The sequence below is a fragment of the Pristiophorus japonicus genome, chromosome 1, assembly GCF_044704955.1.
Source record: "Pristiophorus japonicus isolate sPriJap1 chromosome 1, sPriJap1.hap1, whole genome shotgun sequence".
In the NCBI taxonomy this organism is placed as follows: domain Eukaryota; kingdom Metazoa; phylum Chordata; class Chondrichthyes; family Pristiophoridae; genus Pristiophorus; species Pristiophorus japonicus.
Window position 1 is genome coordinate 221,172,641 of NC_091977.1, and position 21,222 is coordinate 221,193,862.

At 41.7% G+C, this 21,222-nt stretch overlaps 1 protein-coding gene across 7 annotated transcripts in view; it reads right to left on the reverse strand.

The window, feature by feature from the left end:
• LOC139268435 (coiled-coil domain-containing protein 171-like) overlaps positions 1–21,222 on the reverse strand; it is a 413,113-nt gene that overhangs the window by 295,653 nt on the left and 96,238 nt on the right. For all 7 annotated transcript variants that reach the window (XM_070886604.1, XM_070886612.1, XM_070886596.1 and 4 more), the window contains exon 11: positions 10,032–10,138. In XM_070886604.1, coding sequence (XP_070742705.1) covers positions 10,032–10,138 — 107 coding nt within the window. The remainder of the gene's footprint in view (positions 1–10,031; positions 10,139–21,222) is intronic.

Consider the following 21,222-nt stretch of genomic DNA (forward strand, 5'->3'; position numbering starts at 1 on the left):
TAATGGACTTGCTCGCGCCGATGTCCAGCTGCATTGACACCGGGAGTCCATTTAATTCAACCTTCAGCATTATCGGGGGACACTGTGTGGTAAATGTGTCCACCCCATATACCTCTGCCTCCTCGGTCTGAGGCTCTGGTTCGTCGTGATCCGCCGTGGATCTGTCCTCCTCTGCAACATGGTGGTTTGCAGGATTAAGAGAGTTTGCAGCTCGCCTGCACATATGTTGGAGGTGTCCCATTATTCCACAGCTCTTGCAAACGTACCCTTTGAAGCGGCATGAATGGAAACGATGATCACCCCCGCAGCACCAACAAGGTGTTAATGGCCTTGCATTCATCCCCCTGGATGGTGGACTCTGAGACATCTGCGGATGTGCAGCTGCAGACAAGTGGGGCCTGTCCTGTACGTTGCGATTTGAAAACATCACCACTTTGTTCACAGTACTTGTAGCAGCACTCGTGTGCTGAGAGATTTGCTTAGTATTGTCACTGGTGGCAATGAACGCCTGGGCTATTGCTATGGCCTTACTCAAGGCTGGGGTCTCTACAGTCAAAAGTTTATGAAGTATCACTTCATGGCCAATGCCAAGTATGAAAATGTCTCTGAGCATGTGCTCCAAATGTCCTTCGAATTCGCAATGTCCTGCAAGGCGTCTGAGCTCGACGACATAAATCGCCACTTCCTGGTCTTCAGACCTTTTGTAGGTGTAGAACCGGTACCTCGCCATCAGAACGCTTTCCTTCGGGTTCAGATGCTCCCGGACCAGTGTACACAAATCATCGTAAGATTTCTCTGTGGGTTTCACTGGAGCAAGCAAATTGTTCATGAGGCCATATGTTGGTGCCCCACAGACGGTGAGGAGAATCGTCCTTCATTTGGCAGCGTTCGCTTCTCCTTCCAGCTCGTTGGCCACGAAGTATTGGTCGAATCGCTCCACAAAGGTTTCCTGATCATCTCCCTCCGAAAATTTCTCCAGGATGCCCACTGTTCTCTGCAACGTTGGGACTGTCATCTGTATCTCGTCGCCAGTTGTTATATATGAATAAAGAGTCTGACTGGATACTGTGAGCTCAAAGTAAAATGTGACCGTAGTCTTTTATTGCAGGTCTACAGAGTGCCTCTCCAGTCTGTGAGGCCTCCTTATGTACCTATGCTCCCAAGGGATTGTGGGGTCCCTTGGGACTCCAGGGGGTGAGCCTTCTGGTGGCTGTACAAGGTACATACAAGTTTACATACTAACACTATACTTTTGCGTTTCATACACAAGTACCCCCAGGTCCCGCTGTACTGCGGCACTTTGCAATCTTTCTCCATTTAAATAATAACTTGCTCTTTGATTTGTAATGATAAAATTGATCTTGTGTATATAAATATTCAAAGTGTAGATTATATCGAAAGGCTGCAGTGTTAAAAGAAACAAAATGGATGACTTCCCCACATTCACGTCAGCATGGCTTTGAAACTCACCAAACTAGAAAAGATGTTTATTGGAAAACCATTAACCGAATCAAGGAATAGCACTGGCCCTCCAGACAGACACATGTATGTGGAGAAGCCAATCAGGAACAGCCCTGGAAATAATACCCAATCCTGAGGCTTTCTGAGAAACAATGGTCGTAAGGGTATAATAATCCAAGCAAGGATTGTTGGGTCTCTCTCTTCTCCTTAGCACATGGCAAAGCAGAAACCTTCCTCTACAGACAAAGAAGCAGGCCATGTGCTTTGCCAGAGGGAAGTAAAGTATACTATTTTTATTGTAACATCATTGTATTTGTTGTAACTAAGTAGATCTGTAGAATAGCTGAGGACTGCTGTTTCTCTGATAGATGTGCATGTGTGTGTGTTTAATAAACTATTCCAAATTGCTTTAAAAGAATCGGTCTCACTGTCAATTTAATGCCAGAGATTTAGAAATCTTACACAGGTCTATAAATAAGCAGGTGTATAAAGGAAATGGGGGTGCCAGGAGAGAACTGGAAAGGGATATACTGTATCAGAAAACACACAACATACAATTCTTTAAATACTATAAAAGCAAGAGACTACAAGGAGGAAATCAAAGCCCAAAGGAATGCACAAGGATGTGAATGAAAATTAACAGGAGTTAGTAACCATGTTAAATGACTACTTCTTGGGAGGATTTTTTTTTAAACCAGGAAGAGCACTAACAATATCCAACAGCAAACACCAGTTGTGTGTACTTCAGGACTTTGATGTTAGAAAAGTAGAAGCTCTTGATAGGCCGAAGGAACTGAAATTTCCCTGGATCAATGGATTAAGAAGACGTTTCCGACCATTAAAAAAAATACAAAAATATCTGGTGGTCCCGCTCCAACGTAGACTTCTGGTCCCAGGCCTAGATGCACAGCCCAATGCAGAGATCCATGCATCCCAGGAGTGTAAGCTCTTCCTGGGATCACGTGGGGCTGGACCACCAAAGAAAATGTGGTATTCATATTCACAGTAATGGGAGCTCCAAGCTCCCATTACAATGAATGGGAAGACCTCTAAAAACAAATAAAACACAAACATTAATAAAAAAAACATTTAACTTCTTTAAAATTAATAAAAATGTTATTAAATTAAATGTTTTAGATTTTTTTTTCATGTTTTAGTAGTGTTGAATATAAATTTACCTTCATGGGCAGGGTTTTTAAAATACAAAAATAAGTAATAACATTTATTTTTTCTATCTTTTAAAACTCTTACTCTGGTAAAAGCAGGCCTTATGCCCGTTTTTACCAGGCGTAAGAGTTTGAAAGACATTCGTTGGGCAAATAGCCCAAACCTCCGCCCAGGAAGGCCCTTCTCCCGGGGATGCTTTGCATACCTAAACCCGAAACCTGCAGGGCCTCTTCGGGCACCTGTAGTCATCGTATGCACCCGGAGAGGCCGCAATTTATGGGCCGATATGTGAAGTATTGATAGTCAAGTTGACAAAGTTGGTGAATGTTGGTGAGGTCCCAATAAACTAGAATCAGGCGAATGTAGTTCCTATATTCATGGACAACTACAAGTCTATTGACCTGATCTAAACTATTAGAAAACTAATGGAAATAATAATCAAAAGGAGAAATAAAATAGTACCAATATGAAAAAAATCTGATAAATGACAGCCAACATAGCTTTAGAAAGGGTAGATTTTTCCTGACCAACCATAGACATTTTGTCTTCAGCAAGTGACATGTCCAAGTGATAGGAGAAAGTAATTTGATCTAGTGTATGTCGACTTCCAGAGGGTGTTTGTTAAAAGTACCATATAAGAGACACTTTAGTATGCTAAGATCTGTAGATGCCAAAAGTAGTTATCAAAAGTAGATACGATGACAGAAAAAAAATCTCAATTGAACAATGTAGTGTAATTGGTTCAGTTCCTTGTTAAATCTAATGTGCAATTTGGATATTCAAAATCCAATAGGTCTCAGTATCTCTTTTTTTGATATAAAAAGTTGTTCTATTGAAATCAAAAGGTCGATTTTAACCTTTCACTAACGAGTGGTAAACTCGACGACCAACAACTGAGTTACCACCCAGAGTCAGTTTGAAATGAACAAATCATTTGAAACACCCGAGAAAGAAAAATCAGTTTTAATTTCCAAGAAACAGTGTAGATTAATTAAGCTTCCTGAGTGGTAAGAAATTCAAGGAACAGGATCCCAGTGAATAATTTACTTCAGAGTTGCAATCTTATTATTTTGCCCACTCAAGTTAGGTGAAATGTCGTCAACTTATAAATATATTATATGCTATTATTTATGTGCTTTTTCATCTTTTCCAAAAATATATTTGTTTGATAAGATTTGAGGTGATACTCTATCAGTTTCAAAGACTAGAGACACAAGATAAATCCAGAAGCTAAAAGCAAGGTTTTCAGTTCAGTTATCCCACTTACCTAGATCTCAAGGAAAGGAAAGACTCTCTCAAAAAGGTATGGCAAGCTGGGACTCACCAATGAGAGTGATCAAAGATACAAAAGCCACAATAATCTATGGTAAGGTAGTTTTTTAAAAACTCAAAACATAAGGGGGCAGAAATTCTGGCCTCCTGGGTCCGTACTGAATGTCTACGGACCCGGGAAGGCATCGCAAAAGTCGGTTTTCAGCGCACAATGCGCATGCACCGGCTTTTCCGATCTGTCAAGCTAGAACTTGACAGATCCTCCGTATCTCGGGAGCGAGGATATTTGCAAGGGCAAGATTGCGGTATTTACCCAGATCTTGCCCAGCAAATGTCTCAAAACTCTTGTGCCTGATAAAAGCAGACGCATAGCCTACTTTTACAGGCGTAAGAGTTTTAAAACACACAAAAACACTTTAAAATAAAATTATCAAAAAAAATATTTGTTAAAAACTCTCCCCACTACGAAAAGTTTACTTTAAGCCATAATTTAAAAAACTTTTTTAAAAATGGGAAAAATATATATTTTTTAAATTCATAAATAACTTTAATTTAAATTAATTAAAATGTGTGTATTTTTTCTATTTTTTATTATTGGTTTTGTGAGTTTTGGGGGGCTGTTTCTCATTCATAATAATGGGAACTCCAACTTACAGAGTTTCCATTATTATGAATGAGAACATACTGTACCTGATTGGCTGCCCAGAGTCATGTGATTTCAGCTCCAGGCCTGCACACGTCCTGACGTGCACGCGCTGCGACATGCAGTCAGAGGAGGCCTCAGGACCGGGAACTCGCATGGGTGCAGCAGCTTCAGGTAAGTGTTCATTTTTTTAAAGTTTTTTACCCGATCGCCCGCAGGAAGCAGCCGACCGGGATTTCTGGGCCAATAAGACATGGGTACACATTGGTAACTAACTAACTGGAAAGAAGCAGAGTTGTCATAAGGAAAGTTAGCTTGAAATGAGCGAGATTTTGATTGGTATGCTCCAGAGTCCTTGCTGGGGCCCATCCTGTTCCTGGTATCTATAAATGCCAAGGTTTGCACTCCTTATACAAACCAGTTAAACTGGCATGTGTCACATAGAAACATAGAAAATAGGTGCAGGAGTAGGCCATTCGGCCCTTCTAGCCTGCACCGCCATTCAATGAGTTCATGGCTGAACATGCAACTTCAGTACCCCATTCCTGCTTTCCCACCATACCCCTTGATTCATCTAACTCCTTTTTGAATATATTTAGTGAATTGGCCTCAACAACTTTCTGTGGTAGAGAATTCCACAGGTTCACCACTCTCTGGGTGAAGAAATTCCTCCTCATCTCGGTCCTAAATGGCTTCCTCCTTATCCTTAGACTGTGTCCCCTGGTTCTGGACTTCCCCAACATTGGGAACATTCTTCCTGCATCTAACCTGTCTAACCCCGTCAGAATTTTAAACGTTTCTATGAGGTCCCCTCTCATTCTTCTGAACTCCAATGAATACAAGCCCAGTTGATCCAGTCTTTCTTGATAGGTCAGTCCCGCCATCCTGGGAATCAGTCTGGTGAACCTTCGCTGCACTCCCTCAATAGCAAGAATGTCCTTCCTCAGGTTAGGAGACCAAAACTGTACACAATACTCCAGGTGTGGCCTCACCAAGGCCCTGTACAATTGTAGCAACACCTCCCTGCCTCTGTACTCAAATCCCCTCGCTATGAAGGCCAACATGCCATTTGCTTTCTTAACCGCCTGCTGTACCTGCATGCCAACCTTCAATGACTGATGTACCATGACACCCAGGTCTCTTTGCACCTCCCCTTTTCCTAATCTGTCACCATTCAGATAATAGTCTGTCTCTCTGTTTTTACCACCAAAGTGGATAACCTCACATTTATCCACATTATACTTCATCTGCCATGCATTTGCCCACTCACCTAACCTATCCAAGTCGCTCTGCAGCCTCATAGCATCCTCCTCGCAGCTCACACTGCCACCCAACTTAGTGTCATCCGCAAATTTGGAGATACTACATTTAATCCCCTCGTCTAAATCATTAATGTACAGTGTAAACAGCTGGGGCCCCAGCACAGAACCTTGCGGTACCCCACTAGTCACTGCCTGCCATTCTGAAAAGTCACCATTTACTCCTACTCTTTGCTTCCTGTCTGACAACCAGTTCTCAATCCACGTCAGCACACTACCCCCAATCCCATGTGCTTTAACTTTGCACATTAATCTCTTGTGTGGGACCTTGTCGAAAGCTTTCTGAAAGTCCAAATATACCACATCAACTGGTTCTCCCTTGTCCACTCTACTGGAAACATCCTCAAAAAATTCCAGAAGATTTGTCAAGCATGATTTCCCTTTCACAAATCCATGCTGACTTGGACCTATCATATTACTTCTTTCCAAATGCACTGCTATGACATCCTAGCTAGGGGTGACTGTGGACTCAGAAAATGGAGTCAATGGGCTGGATTTTCGGCATTGCTCATTTTGGGGCAGTAATGGCGGCGGGGCGGTAAAGTTTGCGCTTGGGAATAGTTCGCACCTCAGTCAGAAAAATTGGGCAGTTAGGCCCCGAGTGTGGGGCGGAGCGCTAAGGGAGGCGTTGCACAACCCTCTTAGGATGTTAGGCCAGCTGAGTATGCGAAAATCCCGAGCTAAACAGTCGGCCTGGAAGCATCCTGAGAGGCGCCTGTGGAGAAAAAAAAAAATGGAAAACACCACCAAAAACATTGCCAATACATAGCCCACGCCACCACAACATAAATTGCAAACAAAATCAGCAGAAAAAACAATCACACTTACCTGAGGTAGACATTTCTTACCTCACTGCAGCCGGTAAAGATTGGACCACCCGTTTTCAGAGGCGGTCCCAGCAGGGCGCGTTCTTCGGTGCTACGGGTCTGGCGGAACTCAATATCAAGCCACTGTTGCAACCAGTGGTGTTGCACACTGGCTCGCCTCTTCCGGGCGGTAATGCTCCGTGCCCCGCCGAGACCGGCCCCGAAAACCCCGGCGAGGCGCTGGAAACTGGCCACCCACCCAAAAGAGCTCATCACCGCCATTGCCGCCCCTCTGGGGCGAAAACAGAGAGGGACAGGACTGAAAAATCCAGCCCAATATCTTACAAATGTCACTGTTACAGAGAGGAACAGAGATGTGGAATCACTCACAAGAATGTTGGAATGGATAGAAGTTCATGACTAAATGTTCTCTGCTACCACCAGAATTATTTAATTTATGACATATCATATATATTTGACACAAGCCATTTACTCAATAGATAGTCCTGGCAAACAGAACAATGTACAATGCAGCTGATTTTGGTGTTGGTCTTCTATGTGGATGTATATCGGACAATGCAATCTTAGCAGGTTCAGCAGGTATGCTGAGCCCAACTATATTTCTGGTTCAGCACAATTAGCATTTTATGAGCATGACAAATGCTCCTTATTGGGTGTTTGCTCATACTGGCCAGGAAATCACCTTAAGACTTGCTGAAGTTTAAAGGAGCATTGATGTGTTTGTTAATAATGGGGAAGGAATACAAGGTAATATTTAAACTTCAGCAACATCAACTATCTACCATGCAAGTAATAGTGTGCCCTGATTTTCTGATGGCACAATGGAAATATTACTTGAACCAGTTCACCAAAGAAGGTAACTGTTCTTTCCAGCACATGGCTATTAGGTAGCAAGACGAATGATGAACGGTGCCTAGCACGAGATGGCAGCACATGTAAATACCAACAGCACTGCTCGGTGATACTGGCCATAGTGCCACAATAAGTTTAATGACCTCACCAGGTGTGCCAAGTTAGGAGACCCAGCTCTAACCTTGTATTATTGCAAACATTAAATATGCATGGTATGAACAGTTACCTGCTACCCTGTCTTATAGTATCCACAGGAATCTTTCACCTCATGGCATACACTACCCATCAATCTAATTCTGCAAAGTAGCAATGTAGGTACATCAACCCTTGGGGGATTTCAAGAGCGACGTTGAGAAGAGTGCAGTGGGTGATACACAGATCACGAGCAAGAAGCTGACAGTGGAAAAGGAAGAAATCTGTTAACAGGAGGGCCAACTTGCATACATCCTCAGCTGATGAGGACAGGGATCTGGACCACAGGGAACCTGTTTTTAAAAGAACAGTATTTTGAACATCAAAAACTGTGGGGTCATCAGAGAGTATGCCTGGCAACTCTCAGCACAGCGTGGCTAAGGTGCAAACCTGCACATGTGCTGGAATCAAAACACCATGAAAAGTGCGAAAACCTCAAGGGCATTTTGAGCAGAACTTTCCATGGCAGAAGCCCAAAGCCAGTTGTTTTAGCAGTCATGAATGCTAACATACAGTCCTTGCACTCCATTGTCTCTTCCTCCTAGGACAGGCTTATAGGCTTGGAGATTGCATGTTGAGAGCTATTTTTAGGAGCTTCACTAATCTCATTGTCACCAGATTTGCTATCCTGCAAATCATGTTGAGATGGTGTCAAGTAGCAGGGACAAGAATGGCCATGAATGATGCTGTTATCTCTGAAATAACAACACGTTAGTACCCTTCTGTTGCCCTCCACTGATGATTACACATGTGTGAAAAATCAGGCAGGACCTCGATTGTCAAAGGTGCACTTAGGTAATACAACACATCACCAAGGGGAAGAACTAAGGTGGCAAACAATAGCAAGAAGAACAGATCACACACATAGGGAAATAACATTTGACTGAACTTCAATTGTGCTGTGTCCAGAGAGTGCCCTTAGTGTGGTATTGATTACTATATCAGCTGCCAGAAGTTATGCTTGCCAATTCTATAAGGGTTGGTAAATATGTAGTTGAAGCTAAAACAAAATTCATGCAGTACAGCTGACTAAATGGTACTGGTGCATATTGGGAAATTGACTTCCATGGGAAGGAATAGCGGGCGGGTGTATAGCGGGAATCTGATCCAACATCACTCATTTTACACAATCATCGAAAGTTAAAATTACCCCCACTGGATAATGCAAGAATGGTCATCAAAGAGTGTTCAAAACGCTTTAAGAATCTTATCTATTGCAATAGTAGCTGACACCAGTGTCTTTTTTAATCCTACTGCAGCATGAATCAGTCCCTGGCACACTGCGACACAACCGTGGGGTCAGTCATATGCCGCTGTACTTGGATGTCTAGTGGCAGATCATCAGTTAGACTCCACAGCTTGCGATTTATTTTCTCTGACAGTTCATTCTTCTTTCTGTCAAACTATTCCCTTTTGCTTTCTCTAGAGCCACCCTCCTAGTCTCCTCTCTGCCAGCTCTGGCACTGTTTCACAACTAAGAACATTTCTGAGCCAAAGCCTGCTGTGTCAATCCCTCTGCGCTGCTGGAGATCATGCGACATTTATCTTCATTGGTAACAATTCACCATGGGTAACATGTTCCTAGTTACTTTGATGTCTCTTGGTTCGGCCTCAGCAGAATTTTCATAAAGTATTCACTATACTATTCCACATTCCTCATGTGGAAGGATCAAAAGGTTTTTAGACCTGTTAGAAATGTAATTAATTCCTCAGTTATCTAAGTTTTCAATGCCCCTTGAAATTCTCACGAGTGGAGAAAACAACCTTAATTCTACATTTCAAAGCAAAGACACATGACACGGTGAGCACAACATTTGAGCTACTTGATTAACAATCTCCAGAAAGACAGTCGGAGAATTTACACATTAACTTTGTAAGTATTGTTTTACAATTAAGCATTTCAAGAGAATGTGAATTGTCAGATAGTCTGCTCAAAAACATGTAGTTATAATCCTGTGTACCTGCAGCTAGTTGAGCAAATGGACAATGAAGCATCAAAATATTGTCTTTGCACCTATCCCACAAAATAAGCATTAGAATCCAGTAAGGTGTTTAACAGGTTCTTAAAAGGTTTTCTAAGTTGATGGTGTGAACCTGTAAGAAGGTTTGCTTTTCTTGGATTATACACTATGGCCACATTTTATGTTGTTTCCTCAAACACCATAGGTATCTGCAAAGCTGTCAATCCTGGACTCCCTGTGGTCACTGCAATCTCCCATGACCTTTGTAATGAGTGGGTAGCACATACTGCTGCAGGCCAAGGGCTGTATCTTAGGCACCAAACAGTGCAAGTGTTACCTCATTAGATGTGTCTCCTAGCCTGCTCTGGTAATCTGTCAAGGTATGTCTCAAATTCTCAAGGACGACAGAGGGGCTTAAGGGTTTTTCTTTGTCCTTGCGATTGCCTAAAGAAGGAAAAGGGGAGACAAGTAAAGCTTTTAAATTCTGTATTATAATACCACAGCTAGAATCCTCGGCCAGAAAGTAGATACTATGCCGAAAACCACTAAATTTCACAAACAACTTACAAAATGAGTCAATATATGATCTCTATAGTGCATTTATAGATTTACTGAACAGGGAGATACTGCATACTTAATAAGGTCAGAAGTTATGGAGCGTACAGTCGAACAAGATTTGCACAACAAGCATTACACACAAAACAGAGCTAATATTTAAATGGTCAGATTTTCAATAAATCATTCTGCTAACCATCCATTGTTCTAATTTCCTTTGCAGTCATTCACCAGAATGTAACATATCTATGTCAAGGGTCCCCAAATTGTGGCACGCGTACCCAGAGAAATTGTGGATTTTATTTATTCCATTTTATAATAGGCTACTCAAACAAAGTTTTAAATACCTGTGGGAATTTGTTATATAAAGTATTTAATTTACTTCAAAATGTACCAATGAGAACACAGATATACAGACGGTGACATACAGAGCTTTCACCTCCAATGACCGTACACTACAGCGTAGTTTCAGTTGCCCAGCAACTGTCCAATCTAACCTCTGATCTATGTTAATGTCACCCTGAAACTGCTGGAAATTATATAATTCCAATTATTTTCTTGGAATTTTATATCTTTGGGATCAGATATCCATTGTGATATTGCATCTCTGATTTGCAATGTTGACACTTTGCATTGTTAATGTGTTTAGTCAATCTAACCTGATGAGGAACAGCTATTTTTCATGAATGGGCAAGAAAGAAAATGTTTATATTATGCAAAATAGACAGATGGTCAGAGGAAGTTACAACTTTGTGCACTTTTGGCACATATGGTCTAAACCCAATTTGAATCAATCAGTTGCTCATTGTCTGATCCTCTGTTATTGTCGACATAAATTTCCTAAATATATTGCATTTGAACAAAATGAAAAAAATTCCATCGGCAATATTCTTCTAAGTATAAGGTATGCATGGGTGTAATGCATTATAATGCCCAGTTATGATTTCAGAAAGCAATAATTATGTTGCTTCAGTATTCTGTGAAATAGTTGAGATTTCAGAATAAGCTGAACTTAACCAGTGTTTTTTTTCCCCCAGTTATATTCATGCAACACTTGGGAAGAAACACAATCTAGTACTACACCCCCAGATGCTACTGCTATTAAAAATGTTTAAGAGATTATTGGGAAAATATGTTGTAACTAAGTAAAATATTAACTTTCCTACTTTAAGCATGATCATCCTCTCTCTTTGAACCTCCTCATAAAACTGACTTTCTACATCATATCACTAAAAACTTTAGCACTAGCCAATTTGGTAGTTTTCCTCAGGTTTGTTTCCAATGACATCTCAATTATGAACCGGAGAAGGCAGCACAGATGGTGAGTAGAATAACAAAGAGGTTTAAACACAACCACGTTAACAGTTGTGTCCCAAATGGCACCAGATAAGACAAAGAATCCCTAACCCTTATGTATATGTCCTTTAGGTCCGCATCTATCAGCAATTCTTCTGGATGTTCCATCAGAATTACTTATGGCAGTGTTATCACCTTGAACTTTCCCCTGTGATAAAGAGCTCAAGAATGGGTCCAAAGCTTTCTATCCTGTTAAGTACAGGTACGATAAAATATCTGAAGTGGATATCAAGGTCTAAGAGTACCACCTGCATCGGAGGAACAAAAATTATTTGGTATGAACATTCTCCAACTTTACCAGAAAAATCACTCCATTGAAATCCTCCCTGCAGTTTTCGCAACCAACTATTTGCTAGAAACATAGAAACATAGAAAATAGGAGCAGTAGTAGGCCATTTGGCACTTCGAGTCTGCACCATCAATCAACAAGGTCATGGCTGATCCTCTATCTCAACACCATATTCCCTTCTTTTCCCCATACCCCTTGGTGCCTTTTGTGTCGTGAAATCTATCTATCTCCCTCTTAAATATATTCAGTGACTTAGCCTCCACAGCCTTCTCTGGTAGAGAATTCCACAGGTTCACTACCCTCTGAGTGAAAAAATTTCTCCTCATCTCGGTCCTAAATTTCCTACCCTGTATCCTGAAACTGTGACCCCTTGTTCTAGACTTCCCAGCCAGGGGAAACATCCTCCCTACATCCAGTCTATCCAACCCAGTCAGAATTTTATACGTTTCAATAAGATCCCCTCTCATTCTTCTAAACTCTAATGAATACAGGCCTAGTAGACCAAATCTCTCCTCATACGACAGCCCTGCCATCCCAGGAATCAGTCTGGTGAACCTTTGCTGCACTCCCTCTATGGCAAGTATACCCTTTCTTAGGTAAGGAGACCAAAACTGCACACAATACTCCAGGTGTGGCCTCACCAAGGCCCTATATAACTGTAGTAAGATATCCTTACTCCTGTACTCAAATCCCCTTGCAATAAAGGCCAACATACCATTTGCCTTCCTAACTGCTTGCTGCACCTGCATGCTTGCTTTCAATGACTGGTGTACAAGGGATAAAGGCCTGGATTTTGCTGTCAAAGTAATGGTGAGGCTATCAGCGCTCACTGTTATTGAAGAGTAAACTGGACAGCAACTTCCAGCGATCACACGTGCAGTTAAATATGGAAATCACAAAACTACCATCCCAGTTGCCCTGCTCCTCCAGAAGCTTCGCTATACCGTTATCTTGACAAGAGGCTCACCATTGAATTACATGAAAAGGTATGAAGTTGGGGTACTTACACGATAGATACCCACTAAATTTGCCAAAAAAAATTAGGGCTTGTCCATTCGAGTGCAAGTAAAGTTTTAGCGGCATGATAAGTCTGAATTACTGCCACAAACAGCCTCCCTGGTACTGAAAATCATTGGAGATTTAAAAAAAATATAAATAATTTTTTTTTACTTTTTCTTTCTGTCACTTTTATCTCCCTCTCTTAATCCCATCTTTCTTTCCCTCTCTTTATTTTGCTACCTGTACATAAATTGGCATTGAATTAAATATTCTAAGTTACACTTCCTGGTTCAGATTCTGCATTTCATTAAGGATTCTTCACTGGCCCGGATTTTAGAGGGCCCTCAGAATGGCCTCTCAAGTTCCGGGTTTCCGCATACACATGCACGAAAACCCAGAACTTACAATCTGTCAAGTTTCTCCTTAGATCATTTGCATGCGATCCAAAAACACTTTCGCTGTCATAGAGTTGGGTTATTTGGCCAACTACTGCCCAGCGAATGCCCGTGAAACCCTTACGCTTGGTAAAAGCAAGCATAGGGCCTGTTTTTAGCAGCACAAGGGTTAAAATCAATGTTCAATTAAAATTAAAATGATTAAGACAGACAAAAACATTTAAAATTAGTTCATGTAAATTTTGGGCCGGATTAAAATATTATTTTTCAAAAAATTAAATTTAAATTTTAAATGCTTAATCAAAGGGAGTTAATTAATTTTGAACATAGGAATATTTATTTTTAATAGAATTGTGTTTTATTTGGGGATTTCTCACAAGCTTATGGGGATTCTGTTGGTAAATGGAATCCCCATAAGCTTATGAAGAATCCCCCTTTCTAATTGGTTGGTCTGGCCCACGTGATCCCAAGGACACACTTCCAAACCGCCTGCTTCCCTGGGACTTTACACTGGATGCCCAGGACCCAAAGACTCCGAAGGTTGGGAGCCACCAGGTACTTTCCAATTTTTTTTTCGGGTCAGAGGCATACTCCAGAGGTACGCCTCCGACTGCAAATTTCGGTCCATTCTGATTAAAGAGATACAGTTGCTTACCCTGTTCGCATAGGTCCCAGATCCCCTGTAGAGGGCGCCATTCGGTTTTGGATTTCGAAATCACCGCAAAGTCCAGAGCAAAATCTCATAGAAAGTCTGTGGGCAAGTGTAAGTGTAATCAACGGCGAGCGCCGTTCATTCGCTGCTGACCGCAAAATCTGGATCAATGCCTAATTCATCTACAAATTTGGGATATGGTTCCTCAGTCTTACGCTCGTTAGTTCCAGGAACAGCAGTAATAATGAGTCACTGCTGGGTTTTCTAGAAGAGGAGAAAGTGCGTTGGGGAGGTGTTCATTTCTGGGACCGTGCTTCTTCCTTGCTTACATCATTTAAATTGGGGAATTAAATTTCCTCTGGCTAAAAAGAGCTGCCTCAAAAGGCTAAATGTCGACTAAGAATCCAGAGATGGTGCGTGTTTCAATTAAAATATCATAATCCATTTACTTAAACAAAGCTGACATTCAGCTTTACAGACGTGTATTTATAAACACAAGAGACACTAATAAAAGGAAGCTATATTTGACTAAATAAAATTAAATTAGAAGTACATACGAACAATGACGAACAGGTAAAGACCATCTGGTCCATCGAGCCTGTCCCACACAATTGCGATACCTTGTATATCATAATATATACACTCCACCCCAGCCGAAACCATGTGATCTCCTGGGAGTGGCAAAAAAAATGTAAAACCCTGGCCAATTTGGAAAAATAAAATCTGGGGAATTCCTCGCTAACCCATCTAGGCGATCAAAACTAGTACAGGAGATCACTCTGGCTTTGAATTCTCTGCAGTACCTATCTTCTGTAGGAGGTGATCTCCACTGCAGCCAGAAACAAATCCAGCATTCGCTTGATGGAATTCAGCGAGTTTATATCTGCCACATGAAACGACAGCTTGTTCCAGAGGTCGACTATTCTCTGGAAAAAGAACTACCTCCTGACATCTAACCTAGATCTAGCCCTATACAACTTAAATTTGTGACCCCTGGTCCTGCTTAACCAATTTAATTGAAATAAACTGTCAGCTGGAACACCGTCTATTCTCTTCATTGGGCTCAATTTTCCCCAAAGCCGTTTTTTGGCGTACTTGAAGAGTTACTCCCGTTTTTTGGGGGCCCAACTCCCGATACCGGTTACTGCTCCTAACCCTGGGCGAAAGGCGTACCCCCCCACCCTTCCTCTCACCCCCTCTCTTCCTCTCACCCACTCTCTGATGCTGTTGTCTGGGCTGTGGAACTGCATCTGCTGCACTGATTCTCTTACCTGCGCCGATTTTGTTAACTGCCCAGAAGGTTTTTCCAGAATGGTCACATACGCCGTCCCAAAGTAAATCGGAGCTGGCCAAACTTGCTTAAATGGCCAGAATTGGCGCGGGTGGCAGATTACGCCCCCAATGAGGTAAAAAAAATTGCAGCCTAAAAAAATCCTACCCAAGTGAATTATGCTAGCGCAGAAACTTTGAGGAAACTTGGAGATTTTAATTTACTCCAAAAAAAACAGGTCACGCCAAAAAAACCGGCACAGATAATTGGGGAAAATTGAGCCTTAATTCTTATAACCTAAATCAGATTCCCCCCCCCCCCCCCCAAGTATACACTGCTCTAAGGTATAGAGTCCCAAATCTTTTAACCTATCTTGATAACTAAGATGCTTTAGACTTGGAATTAGTCTAGTGGCCCTCTTCTGCATCCTTTCCAGAGCCTCAATATCACCCATCATGCGAGGAGACATCGCCTACCAAGCGAGGAGACCAAAACTGGACACAGTATTCCAAGTGCGGCCTGACTAAGCTCTTGTACAAGGACAAAACAGTATGCCTTGTCTTATACTCAAGTGTCCTATACAGGTACAACGTCCAAAATCTGGAATCCTCGGGACTGAGTTCGTTCCGGTTTTGTTTTTTTTCCCGGATTTTGGACAAGAAAATCAATAGTCTGAAATCCGGAATCCTCGACCGAATCTGTGCTGGATTTTGGGTTTTGTCTCAAAATGTCCAGTTTTGGGACAATAATTCCGGATTCTGGACAACTCCATCAGCTATGCGCAAAATATCCGGTTTTCGGAGTTCCGGATTGGGGATGTTGCACCTGTAGATACAACTCAACACCCTATTTGCTCTAGCTATTGCTGCATGGCATTACTCATGTACCTTTAAGGATGTATGCACTAGAATGCCCAAATCTCTTTCTATCTCCGCCATCTTTAATGCCTTTCCCTGGAGAGGGTATGAATGTTGAACATTTGCCCTGCTCACATGCATAACACTGCACTTATCTAAGTTATACATCATTTTCCAGTCTTGAGCCCAATTTCTCAACACAAAGATCTGCCTGAAACAGATGAGCAGTTCTAACACTCGCACAGATCTTGGTGTCATCTGCAAAATTTCCAAATTGTGCCTCCAACCCCAAAATCCAGCTCATTAATAAAAATAGTAAAAAGCAATGGTCCCAACACTGATCCCTACAGGACACCACTGGTGACCGGTCTCCAAATTGATCGAAATCTATCTATAACTCCGACCTTGCAAAGCCTCTGATGCGGTACCTTGTCAAAAGCTTTTTGGACATCTAAGTAGACAAAATGCTGTAAAGAACAATCATCTATAAATACAATGGGACCACAGCATATATCCATTTAAAAGATGTTTTTAAAATATTTACTGAGAATCCAAAAGCTCATAGTGAAGCATATCACCATGGTTGAAACAAAGGATGAAAATACAAGGCAAATCAGGAAGCAATTAGCTTGTGCCATGCTTGAAGATTATAGCATGAGGGACACCCTATCTTGACTAATGTCTTTTTAACTCCTGGCATTACCATTTGAATTTGGGCCATCATCTCTTTTTGTCTCTCTAATCTCTCCTGTCTTCTAACCTATTACAGACCTTCCCTTTTGTTCTTTCTTCCCCTCCCCCTTTCAGTGCTTGTTAAGAATCTGTTCTTTCCGTACACTCTCCAGTTCTGACGAAGGGTCATCGACCCGAAACGTTAACTCTGCTTTCTTTCCACAGATGCTGCCTGACCCGCTGAGATTTCCAGCATTTTCTATATATCTGTAAATGCAAGTTGTTTTTGTCTTGAGGATGTAATAAACTCAGTACAAATGTGAATTTTTCTTCCTTAAATTCAATGAATCCATTCAGAATGGTTGTAGTTTTAAAGTTACAAGCATTTTCTTTGCATTGAATCTGGTAGGATTGAGCTTTGAAGAGAGAGACAAAGGGCCCAAATTTCCCCATGAGTTGCACCGTTTTTTTTCGTGTAACTTGATTTTTCTGGTGTATCTTTTTAGTTGCAAATATGGTCATTTAATTTGCGCCAGTGTAAGTGAGTTAGTTAGGTTTTTTGTTCGGTCAGTTTTTTTTTTCAAAAGGGAGCGTTCCCGCCACTTACCCCGGTTTTAGGTGTTTGGCCAGAAAATAGTTGCTCCAAACTAACTTAGGGCAGCATATGTGTCCACTTTTGTCCTCACAGAAAGACCTTACTTACAGTTAAGGAATCGGCGCAAATAACTACATTTAAAGCACCACCAAGAACCAAACAAAGCACAAAAAGTAATAAGCAATTAATTAACAAGTAAAATAGAAGGAACCCTGCCCCTAAAGAACCAAGACCAAAGTAATAAGCAATCAATAAATAACACATAAAAAAATAGAGGGAACCCTGCCCCTAAAGCACCAAAATCAATCAGTAAATAACAAATTAAAAAAAAGAAGTCCTACCTTAAGGAACGCAGCGGGCCACCGATGGGAGCGCCCATTTGGCCAGGGCTATGGCGTGCTTCGGGCCCCTCCCACACAGCCTGCAGCGTGCATTTGCAGAAACGGCCTGCCAGGAGCTACTGCACATGCGTGCACTCTAGCGCGCATGTGCAGAGGTCCCAGCACTGTTTTCAGTGCCGAGACCTGGCTCCGCCCCCAATCCATTGGGCCACGCTGCGCTGCGACCGAGAAGAGGCTGGAGAGCAGCCAGAATATGGACGTCTTTTTTCGGCGCACTTGGAAGCAGACAAAAGCAGCGCACCTCAGGTGAGGGCGCCAGAAAAACAGGTTAGGGAACTCTAGCCCTAAGTGTGTGGGGGTAGGGGGATGGGAAATCATGATGGATATAGACATTGCTTTCCCGTATAGTGCAACTTCTTTCCTGTCAGCATTTACAGTAATCTTGCAAAGAACATTAGGAATGACCTTGCAACAATGAAAAGTATCATCAATAATTACTAAGAGGAGGGATACTACTGATGCCTGAAATGATAGTACAGCTTTATCAGTGCTTATCAACTTAAGACTATTGGCTTAAATCTTAAATGGATAGGGTGCAAAAAATACTTTCCAAATGAATTAACTTAACAGCTTAATTTGACAGATAATCAACTAGACAAAAGGTTTTAATCAAAATCACATATTTTATCAGATATGGGACATTTTCAAAATATTAACCGGCTTTGCAGCCTTACATAAATGAAAAATAGTTGATGGAGACAAGTTGAATACAATATTTACTTATTGAGCTAACCTGCCAAATAGAAGGACACAGTGACTTCATAACACCATACGGCATAAATAAATGTATCTGCTGTCATAGGCTTTACTGCATGGTCTGGTAGGAACTACTTGATACAATGGACCCAAATTTCCCCAGGAGTTGCTCTGGTTTTTTTTGGAGCAACTTGATTTTTTGGGGGTATCTTTTTAGTTGCAATTCTGGCCATTTAATTTGCGCCAGTGTAAGTGAGTTAGTTAGGTTTTTTTTTAAGTTTCGTTTTTTTTTTCAAAAGGGGGCATTCCTAGCCACTTACGCCTGTTTTGGCCATTTAAGCGAGTTTGGCCAGCAAATAGTTGCTCCAAACTAACTTAGGCCAGAGTCAGTGTCCACTTTTGTACGCTTTGAAAAACCTGTGGACACTTTAGAAATCAGGCACAGGTAGTCAGAGATTGGTGGGGTGGGGGGGGAAGCGAAGTTAGAGGGAAGTTAGAGGATTTTCCAAAGCATTAAACACTTCAGTTTTAAAAATAAAGAACCACAATCAATACTAAATGAGAAATAAATCAATAAAATCAATTAATAAATAAATCAAGAAAAAGAAAATTAAAAAAAAATCAATATATCAATAAATAAAAAATTTAAAGTTCCTACCTCACCTACTGCAGCATACTTAGTCATCGTGTAAAATGCTGATACTATTTGAGATACATAGACATCAAAGGGGTAAGTTCTGGCAGGGCTACTAATCCAAAAACAAAGGGTCCTGCCTCCTGAAAAGAGTGCTAGGTAAATGTGTCATATATGCATGCTCAAAGTAATTAAGTTTATGTACTGGAGTATATTATATAGACTACTAACATTATTTCCTTAGCACTGCAAACAAAAATCTCCCTGTGTACATGCTCCATACTGCCGTGTTTCCATGGGAACTGTTCAGTGAGCGCGGGAAGGCAGCGGCCGGCCTTTGTGGCAGGCCACTCGGCCCGGGATAGGGGCTGCGAACATCGCATTGTCCCTTCGGCCAGGGATAGGGTTGTCCGGAGACAGGACGCGCTGAGAGGGCCAGGAGTTACTGCGTACGTGCGCAGACACCACTGCGCACGCGTGCAGCTGCCAGCACTCTTTTCGGCGCAGGGCTGTAGCTCCGCCACCCCGCTGCTTCTGCTGCGCTGTGCTGAGTCCAAAGCAAGCTTGATCATGGTGGAGAATACCGAGGTAAATATTAGGCGCGCTTTTCGTTCTAGAAAGTCGGCGGACCTCTCTCTACGGATCGGTCGAAACTTGGGCCCTTTGAAACAGATGTTCCAACCTTGTAATAAAGAGGAATATGTAGCATTCTAGCCTAATTTTTCCATTGTTACTAAACCGTGGATTCCTAGCTATGAAGCACAAAAAGGGTCTGTTGGAAGGACCAAAAGATGTCCAAAAGTCTTGCATCGGTTCAAGTTATGATTTCACAAAGTTCACAAGGAAATGGTTCCTGAAGAATAGGGAGAACTGGCTGGACTGCAGTCCTCATATTCTCTGTTCATAGGTATAAGTATGGACATCACAAGGATAAGTACAGATGTCGGAAGCCATTTGGCCCATCCCACCCTTCCTTGGAAACCTATAACAGTTAATTATGAAACAGGAAACATGATTCGCTCCCACTAAATTAGTTACAAGATAGCTGTTGATTAAAAAGAACAATTGATGTTTTTGGATTTTTGGTGGAAAAAAAACTTAGAAATGTAATAGCTATTTAGGTTGACTTCAGATTGAATTTTCTTAATGATTACTGATCATTGGTCATTGGTAACACACTAGTAACAGGCTCTTGCATAATGTCAGGATGGGACTTGGTTATGTGAAACTTAAGATTTCAATTAATATTGTAGTCTATTCTTAATTTTATATAGCGCCTTTAATGTAGTGAAACATCCCAAGGCGCTTCACATGAGTAGTATGGGATAGAAATTTGACACCGGGCCGCATAAGTAGAAATTAGCCCAGGTGACAGAGGTATGTTTTAAGGAGTGTCTTGAAGGAGGAAAGAGAGGTAGAGAGGCGGAGAGTTTAGGCGGGGAGTTCCAGAGCTTGGGGCCTAGGCAACAGAAGGCACGGCCACCAATGGTTGAGCGATCATAATCAAGCTGCTCAAGAGGGCAGAATTAGAGGAGCGCAGATATCTGGGGGGGGGTTGTGGGGCTGAAGGAGATTAGAGATCAGGAAGGGCGAGGCCATGGGTATGAAAATAAGGATGAGAATTTTGAAATCGGGGCATTACTTAACTGGAAGCCAATGTAGGTCAGCGAGCTCAGCACAGAAACAGAGCATTCAGCCCAAACAGTCCATGCTGGCATTTACTCGAGCCTCCTCCCATCTTTCCTCATCTAATTCTATCAGCATAAACCCCTATTCCCTTCTCCCTCATGTGCTTATCTAGCCTCCCCTTAAATGCATCTGTAGTATTTTCCTCAATCATTCCCTGTGATAATGAGTTCCACATTCTCACCACTCTCTGGGTAAAAAAATGTTCTTCTGAATTCCCTATTTGATTTCTTGGTAACTATCTTATATTGATGACCTCTAGTTTTTCTCTTCCCCACAAGTGGAAACATTCTTTCTGTGTCTACTCTATCAAAACCTTTCACAATATTAAAGATCTCTATTCAAGAGAAGAGAGCTTAAATTAGCTGAAGGGTACTGTGGTGTAGTGGTTACATTGCTAGACTAGTATCCAGCGGCCTGGACTAAAAAAAAATTACATATTGTATTATTTACATTGTTTAATGTAAAGTT